Source organism: Olea europaea, chromosome 13 (assembly GCF_002742605.1).
Source record: "Olea europaea var. sylvestris chromosome 13, O_europaea_v1, whole genome shotgun sequence".
NCBI classification, from domain to species: domain Eukaryota; kingdom Viridiplantae; phylum Streptophyta; class Magnoliopsida; order Lamiales; family Oleaceae; genus Olea; species Olea europaea.
This window is the reverse complement of record NC_036249.1, coordinates 24,308,271-24,317,610: the sequence shown is the minus strand read 5'-3', so window position 1 is coordinate 24,317,610 and position 9,340 is coordinate 24,308,271. Positions and strand designations below refer to the sequence as shown.

The 9,340-nt window shown below is 35.6% G+C and overlaps 2 protein-coding genes across 2 annotated transcripts; one reads left to right on the top strand and one right to left on the bottom strand.

Annotated features, from left to right (window-relative positions):
• Nucleotides 1-1,983: 1,983 nt before the first annotated feature.
• Nucleotides 1,984-2,426, bottom strand: LOC111408573. The gene is made up of 2 exons (XM_023038319.1): nucleotides 2,421-2,426; nucleotides 1,984-2,334 (listed from the first exon to the last, which is right to left on the bottom strand). Exons 1-2 carry the CDS (start codon nucleotides 2,424-2,426, stop codon nucleotides 1,984-1,986), a joined length of 357 nt encoding a protein of 118 aa, XP_022894087.1.
• Nucleotides 2,427-7,368: 4,942 nt separating this feature from the next.
• Nucleotides 7,369-9,330, top strand: LOC111408260 (calcium uptake protein, mitochondrial-like). The gene is made up of 3 exons (XM_023038044.1): nucleotides 7,369-7,466; nucleotides 8,268-8,564; nucleotides 8,928-9,330. Exons 2-3 carry the CDS (start codon nucleotides 8,268-8,270, stop codon nucleotides 9,138-9,140), a joined length of 510 nt encoding a protein of 169 aa, XP_022893812.1. The 5' UTR covers nucleotides 7,369-7,466; the 3' UTR covers nucleotides 9,141-9,330.
• Nucleotides 9,331-9,340: the final 10 nt, after the last annotated feature.

Here is a 9,340-nt window from a genome sequence, read left to right as displayed (position 1 = left end):
TAAAGAATAAGCCGTAAAATCCACCAAACTTATTTCAAAATGCAGGTATATGATGCTTGCGTTCAATAAAATCAAGTAAAGAGACTGAACGAGGCATAAAGAAAAGTAATGATGTCATGCTCGATGAAATATGTCAAGAAGTAGGGTTCTTATTTCAAAGATTTCAAAGTATAGCTCACAAGCCCAAAAAGAACTCAAACTGTGCACTTTCCCAAATTTGACCCATGATCAACCTAGGGGTTTTGCCTACGGGCATCACCGAGAAAAATCGAAATTTTCCCAAGCGATCTCTGGGCATATAAAAAAGGTTCATGTTACTCTCGTACATATTCAAAATTGAGGTCAAACGGAGTTCGTTTTGGATTAGGAAAGTGAGGGACGTGAAGTGAGTGTACCTAGCCATGTCATGCCCATGTGCGTCAAATTGTGTGAGATATGTTGTACCATAATTGCAGTGAATTCAAGCATCAAAGATAGTCCCTCATGCATGCAAATAATATCCAAGGATAGATAAGTCATAATGCAATATGAATTTTCATCTAGGCAATTGGTCGAACACTTAGTAGGCATTCCCTTTTGTTCTAACAATGTTATGAAAATTTGGTTGAAATCCCTCAATTACTTACACACTTCAATTCCAATCAATTCTTTCACAAGCTACCCAATGCCCATACTCCTCTATCAATCACTTTCATCTTCAATTTAACAAGGTCTCAATTATAGAGAGATGGAAGATGGAGATGATAACATACATTTTCTTCTTTATGAGATGGATAAGAGTTCCTTGCTATCTCAATTGAATGTCGTGTGCTATGATGTTTTCAACTTGTAGTGTGCGTGTATTAAGTTCAAGGTGTCATGGGTTGGGTATAATGCCGTGCGGTTTATGAATTGGGGTGTTAAAACGCTTGTGTCTAGAGTTAAAAATTGAATTTATTTATTTATTTATTTTATACATTTACTTTATGCGACCACATAGAGTAAAATGTCTCAGTCACATTGAGTAAACTTCCAAAGCCAACTTAGGCTCTGAAGCCTTATATGCGACTGCATGGAGGGTAGTTCTACGTGGTCACATAGACTATTAGGAGGGACATTTTTGCTTCTTCTTCTTCTTTTTTTTTTCAAAATTTTCCACCTTTGCCCATTCGAGACCACCAAGGGCTCGATTTTTGTGTTAAACAAGTACAAATGAATGCGATTAGTTTATGCATCATGAAAAAATTGTAAAGCTCATTCAATTTCTTGAAAACTCGTTTTTGGTAAAATTTCCCTAAAGTTTCGATTTTTACTCCATAACTCCTCTCGGCTTTCCATCACCCCCAAAAAATTGTCAAATCACATTTTAAATCGCATGGGGTGTGTGTATGCCATGAAATTAGTTTCAAAACCACTTTTAAACTTGAGAGCACAGTTTGATCCGAGCAAATTTGGAAACATCTATTTTTTGCCTCGAACTACATGATTTTAACACCTAACCTCCCAAACATGATTTCAACACCTCATAACCCCTAAGCAACACCTTTTGAACTCGTATGGACCATGCATTGACTCTTTGTGACCTACATGGATGAACGATGACCTAAAACTACCAAAACGATAAAAAAACATGAGAAATTCCTAATCTGATGCATAAAGCGGAAAAAGTAAAAATGTAGAAAAGTTGGGTTACCTCCCAACAAGCGCAAGTTTATAGTTGATAGCTCGACTCTATCATGTTTGCTTTATTCTGGTGTTTTCAGGTGAACAGTGAACTTTTTCTTGGAGAATTTACCGCTTAATAGTGCTTCAACCGCTGACTATTAATTGTAAATGTCCCCTTGCTTTCATGGTTGATCTCTACAGCCCCATATAGAAAGAACCTTGGTAACTATGTATGGACCTGACCTCCTTGATCTCAATTTTCTCGGGAAGAGCTAGAGTTTAAAGTTGTACAACGGAACTTTTTACCCCACCTTAAAATCTCTTCTCTGAATATGCATATCATTCTACTTTTTGGTGCATTTTTGTGTAAAGCTCTGCATTCCCATATATTTCCAGGCACAATTCATCCATTTCATTTAGTTGAAGTAAACGCTTTTCACCAGCCATTTTCAAATCAAAATTCAAATTTTTGATCGCCCAATAAGCACGATGCTCTAATTCAACTGGCAAGTGACACACTTTTCCAAAAACTAGGTGATAAAAAGACATGTCTATCGATATTTTGAAAGCTGTCCTATATGCCCACAAGGCATCGTCAATCTTTTTAGACCAATCCTTTCTTGAAGAACTCATTGTGACCTCAAGTATCCTCTTCAATTCCCGATTCGAGACTTTAACTTGTTTGCTGCTCTAAGGGTGACATGGAGTAGCTACACAGTGCTGAATGCCATATGTAGCCAACAAGGACTCAAATTGACGATTGTAAAAATGCTTACCCCCATCACTTATGATAGCTCGAGGAGTGCTTAACGGGTGAAAATGTACTTCTTTAGAAATCCAATCACCACCTTTAATCGTTGGTTGACAATGTTACTGCTTCTATCCATTTGGAGACATAGTTAACTGTCACCAGTATATATTCATTTTAGAACGATGGAGGAAATAGTCCGATAAAGTCAATCCCTCATACATCAAACAGCTCCACCTCCAAAATACTATTTAAAGGCATCTCATTCCTTCTCAAGATATTTCCAGTGCGTTGACATATGTCACGCCTCTTAACAAACTCAAAGGTACCCCGAAATAATGTAGGCTGGTAGAATCCAGACAGTAGGGTCTTTGCAGCTGTCTTTGAAGCCCTAAAATGCGCCGCATATGCTGATGAATGGCAATGTTCAAGTATTCGAGGCATTTCTTCCTCATGCACACATCATTGAATGATCTGATCTGCCCCTCACCTATAGAGAATGGAATCCTCCCAAAAATAGTATTTAAAAGCAGCGAAGAATTTCTTTCTATGATGACTTGAATAATCTAGTGGAGTGATGGACTTGCCAAGTAATTCACAATGTCGGCATACCATGGTGCTTCTTTCACACTAAACATTTGCTCGTCTGGGAAAGCATCATTTATAATTGATGACTCTACCAGTTCTCCAGGCTAGGTGACACAAGTGATTAGCCACTATATTTTTACTCCTCTTCTTGTCCCTGATTTTAAGATCAAACTCTTGCAACAGTAAAACCCAACGTACTAATCTCGACTTCGCATCCTTATTTGTAATTAAATATTTCAAGGCATCGTGATCAGTGTATACTATAACTTTTGACCCGACGAGAAATGATCGAAATTTATCAAAGGCATACACTACAGTAGTGGCATAATTGAGATATGCATCATTCAGGGTTTTGCTTGCGCATTATATCATATGGAAGATCTTGTTCCTACACTATCCCAATACAACCCCCACAGTATAATCACTTGCATCGCATATCAATTCAAATGGCAATTCCCAATCTGGTGTGACAATCGTCGGTGCTAAGATAAGCTTTTCTTTCAAAGTATTGAAAGCTGACAAACACTCCTCAGTAAAGTCAAATGGGACATCCTTCATTAACAGATTGCACAGAGGCTTAACCATCTTTGAAAAGTCTTTGATAAATCGTCTGTAGAACCAACAAGCCATAGGAAATTATGAACACCTTTAACTGATGTTGGTGGCGGTAGTTTTTTGATGACCTGAATTTTTGCCAGATCCACCTCAATCCCTTTTTTAGAAATTCGATATCCTAGTACAATGTCCTTCTGTACTATGAAGTGACATTTCTCCCAGTTCAATACCAAATTTGTTTCCTTACATTTCTATAAGACCAAACTTAGATGTTCCAAGCACTAATCAAACGAAACCCAAAATCAAGAAGTCATCCATGAATACCTCTATAAAATTTTCAATTGTACCAGAGAAAATTATCATCATGTACCACTAAAAGATAGCAGGAGCATTGTAAAGATCGAAAGGTATCCTATGGCAAGCAAAGGTACCATAGGGATATGTGAATGTAGTATTTTCTTGGTCATCTAGCGCTACTAGGGTCTGATTATATCTTGAGTACCCATCTAGATAACAGTAATGTGAGTGTCGTGCCAATCTCTCCAATATTTGATCAATGAATGGAAGGTAAAAATGGTCCTTCTGAGTGACTGCATCGAGTTTGCGATAGTCGATGCAAACTCTCTATCCTGTAACTGTTCTGGTATGAATTAACCCATTCTTTTCATTCTGTACTATCGTAATCTCACCATTCTTTAGCACAACCTGAACCGAGCTGATCCATGCACTGTTTGATATCGAGTAAATGATGCCTGCATCCAGAAGCTTCCACACCTCTGCTCTGACCACTTCTTTCATATTGGAATTTAACCTCCGCTTACTTTCTATACTAAGTCGAAAATTCTCCTCCATGAAAATCTTATGCATGCACAGTGAAAGGTTGATCTCTTTAATGTCTGTAATGGTCCATCTAATAGCTGTTTTGTTATCCCCGAGTGCCCGAAGCAGTCTTTCTTCCTCCACCTTGCTGACTGTGTTTGAAATAATTACTGGGAGTGTACAAGACTCCCACAAATAGGCATATCCGAGATGAGGTGGTAATTAGTTAAGTCTCAAGTGGCGTTTACGTGTGTAAGGTGGGTTAGTCTCCAAGAACCTTGTACATCTCTCAATCTCAAGGAAATCAAAGTGAGTTGATTAAGAGTGTGCAATTCATGCCTCATACGCATCTGATGGATTGGGTAGCAAAAATGTATCTTGAACCACCCTTTCGATCACATCAATTTGGAAGTAGATGTCTAACTCGATAGGGAATTTTATAGCCTTGAAAACATTGAAGAAGATATGTTCTTCACCAAGCCTCAGAATTAATTGACCCTTCTGAACATCTATCAGGCTTTGCTAGTATCTAAAAACAATCTACCCAAAATAATGGAACATCTTTGTCTTCCCCCATATCAAGGATGAGGAAATCGATAAAGAAGATGAATTTTTTTTCATCTTGATTAGCACGTCTTTAATGATCCCTCTTGAGTGTGTTAGGGATTGATTAGCTAGTTGCAACATTACAAAGGTTGCTTTACCCTCTCCTAATCCGAGTTCTTGAAAACGGAAAGATGCATCAAATAAATGCTTGCATCTAAATCACATAAAACCTTATCAAAATATGCAAAGTACAGTAAAATTCCCTGAGTCTTTCAATTTTGGCGAAAGCTTTTTCTGAATTCTGGAGCGCCCAGGTTAGCATCATCGTTTTCCTCTAGCTTGCAGTTATTTGATAGAATGTCCTTTAGGAACTTGGCGTAGCTAGGCATTTGAAATAGTACATCAATAAACAAGATGTTTATATGGAGTTTCTTGAAGACCTCAAGGAATTTCTTGTACTATTGATCCATCTTGTGCTTTTCAATTCCGAGGAAACGGAATAAGAGACTCATAAGGGTTTACAAGATTGGTTGATTTATCCCGTGATGTATCTGAACTCTCATTGGGGATGGACTCCATTGTTTGGTCGTCCTATTCCGCACGCTCTTCATCTAAAGAAGGTGTTGTGTCCTTATTTATACTTGGCCTTTGGACATGTATTTTTTGTAGTTGCCCTCCTTCCTTTTTCTACATCCCTAGCATTAGTGATAGATACAATTGTGACTTTATGTTCAAAATTGTGACATGAAGGTTCTACTATTACTCCACATATATTTGATGACATATCCAGTAATGAAAATTCATATTCATTAGATTGTACACCAATTGGTACTGTGACATGTTATTTTTGCTTTCTGTAGCTGTGACCTCATTGTTTATTAGATATTTGGAAGAGTTACGATCCATATTCTGTAACACCATGTACGACAACATGTTATTGTCACTCTATTATAATCGGAGGCAAATTATTGTTCTATACATACTTCATTGTAACTGTCACCTCAGTAGTATTCAAACTAAACTTTGTCATAATTATATCCACAAGTTTCATATACCCCCAATTTTGATCGATCAACACCAGTGATAGTTGTGATCCATTCAACAAACAAACATAAATGTATCCTATTTCTGCAAATTTAACTTAAATAATGTTATTCACAAATACAATTCTAGGTCGCAACAAATGTATGTCACGATTTCTTATTCATGGTCATAGAATGAATAGATGCAGGTCACATATTGTTCATACAATTATGTCACATTTTCCTATGACATTATACATCACGAACACTAATTGTCACACACCTTTTGCATAATACATTTAATTAAATTGTATAGATTAAGGTCACACATATCAATTCACGATCACATACATCAAAATCAAATCACGTATATACGCATCTTTTAAAACATGACAATATCTAATTACATAGAATCCACCAAATAATGTCCATCAGAATACCATTTCAATTTTTTTAAATGCATGTTATATATTCTAAAATCTAGCCATCTAATGAAATAAGCTAGGTCACTGAGTGTTCAATCACTTTGTTTATATACAAGTCACATAATTTACCTCATGAACATAGATATCGATATGAGGTCACATACATATGCATTTATTAATATGCCAGAGTTTTAAATGTGATCGATTACATGAACTACATAAAATGGTAACATAAATTGATTGATCATTCATTAAAATTGTGACTTGAATTGTTCGATTATTATCAATTCAAGCAATTCCAGTAACATATATTGATTGATCATTGATTAGAACGTTGAAACAGTATACAAACATAAAATTCAGTGAATTATAACATAATCGATCAATACAAAATTACTTATTCAAATGTCCTATGTCACGAATTGTCCCATTATTCGGATATAATGTGATAGTAATCTTCAAATTATGACTTGAATTGTGCGATTATTGTCACTTCAAGCAATTTCGACACTGTAGATGGCAATAGTTGAGATCTCTATGGCTTTTATCGTCTACTGGTTGATGAATTATATATTAGAGATTTTTTTTCCCATTTCAAAACAACGTGAACGGAAAAAATAAAACACGTAAGATATAGTTAAACAAATTAGAAATAATACGGTCATCCAAAATAAAGCAGGAAATTAAAAATAGTACAATCATTTAAAGTCCACACTATCAAAAAATAAAACACCGAATTAGCATATAACAATATCCGGGTATTCCACGAAGTTGCACATATTCAAATGTTCCATAAGTTACAAGCAGCATTTCTACATCAAAATGATAGAAATATTTAAGGAAAAAAATGAGTATTACATTGGATAAAGTGTTCTGCAAATTAATTGCAAGACATAACGCATTGACGTTAGAAGGTTAGATAACATTTGATTTCCCTTATTCTAAAAGGTATACAAGATAATGATTTAATTAATAATAAATTAGATAAAAACATATATATCTAAAATAATTCATNCTGTGGAGGATGGTGGTCTTCTAGAGTACTTCTTTGGCAGTGATGGAAGCAAACGCCTTGAACGTGAAAAATTTGTCCAATTCTTGAGAGACTTGCATGGTGAAGTATGTATTTTCCAGTTTCGTTATTTTAATCTCTGCTTCACTTCTTGATATTTGACTTGAACCTGTTTTTTGCGTACAGTCTGAAATGCTCTAGTGAGACTATTTTTTGTCACTTAGTGATATCATATGCAGGCATGCTAAAATGATTGGGTAAGAATTGAGAATAGTATTAATCTACTTTGCCAGAAGGAATTGTCCACAAATAGTGCCAAAAGATGAGTTGAAAGGGAAAGTATTGGATAAAAAAGTTGACGGTGTTTTAAATTGTCCAATGATAAAATACCATGTGACATTATGTAAATCATTATGTAAGCCTTGATAGCAATGTTATATTTACAATAAAAATGCACAAATAGGTTTACAGAATGCCACATGGCAACATTTGATTGGATTTTGGACAAAAAACATAATTAAAATAGTCAAAGTGCTACCATATCTATAAAACCGTATGTGCATTTCCCCTGTACAATTATCATTTCTGTGAGAATATATGCCTACATGAGGTAGCTCCATCAAGAATATTTGACAGCGACGACTTAATTTGTCCGGATATATTTTGCATACATCTAATAAGGCTGAATTAATAAGAATAATTCGACAGAAGAAGAGACTGGAAGAGAGAGGGTAGAGCACTAGATCTAGTTGCTTTGGATTTACAAGTTGATCATGGACATTGTGGCTGAGAAAGATTTATGTAACTGATCGCAAATAAATTGGGAATAAGACTTAGTTTTTCATCGGTGTTATATGAGGTATTATGGACACAAATGATTGCAAAATTTTGGTTTTTCAATTTGACAGATGCTGAGATTGGAGTTTGCTCATTATGATTACAAGTCAAAAGGCACTATTTCTGCTAAAGATTTTGCCTTGTCTATGGTTGCATCCGCTGATATGAGATATATAAACAAATTTCTCGATCGAGTTGATGAACTAAACAAGGAGCCATCTCTAAAAGACTCACGTTTTACATTTGAAGAATTCAAGAATTTTGCTGAGCTTCGCAAAAGATTGCAGCCGTTCTCCATGGCCCTATTCAGTTATGGAGAAGTGAATGGACTACTGTCAAAGAAAGACTTCAAAAGAGCAGCCGAACAAGTATATATATATATTTACAAATGCTTCTCTTCCATTACAATATTTAAGGCTCGTTTGGCATAGCTTTTGCTTTTGCTTTTATTTCCTGTAGAAGAGCTGTTTGAGTAAGCTATCTTAATCTTGTTTGGAATCTAATTTTTAAAAGTAAAGAAAGCCACGTTGAACTAACTTCCCGTAAAAGCTCTTTTAACTAGAAAAAACACTTATAAATTTAGCCAAATGGGTTCAAACGCAGCTTTTGAGTTTCAAAAGCTTCTTTTAGCTTTTCAAAAGCCATGCAAAAGGGCCCTTAGTGTGTTATGCATTCTCTCTGTTATAGATATTATGGCTTGTATTCTGATTGACTTGTGCATATGATGCAAGGTTTGTGGCATATCCCTCTCTGATAATGTTATCAACATGGTATTTTACATGTTCGATGCCAATCTAGATGGGAGTTTAAGCTCCGATGAGTTCTTGAGAGTTATGGAAAGGCGAGAAATGGAGATTTCACAGCCAAGGGATGCAGGTTTTACAGGGTTGATATCATGCTGGATGGACTGTACAAAGAATTGTTCTTCAAAGAAGTTATTCTGATTATTGCCAAAGACAGGGTTCAATTAGTTTGGAAACTGAATGAAATTGTAAAGAAAAAAACATAGGCCTTTCAAATTTGAGAAGATCAACAACTGGATCAGAAATTTGACAGGCCACGATGAAGGCATTGATGTATTTGACAGGACTTTTTTATACTGTCCAGTGTCATCAGTAAATGCTGATACATTATACATAGACAT

Bases quoted from the DNA above. Each gene is read 5' to 3' on its own strand.
- LOC111408260 (XM_023038044.1), top strand. From the start codon at position 8,268: ATGCTGAGATTGGAGTTTGCTCATTATGATTACAAGTCAAAAGGCACT. The intron at 8,565-8,927 runs GTATATATATAT...ATATGATGCAAG, and splicing joins TCAAAAGAGCAGCCGAACAA to GTTTGTGGCATATCCCTCTC.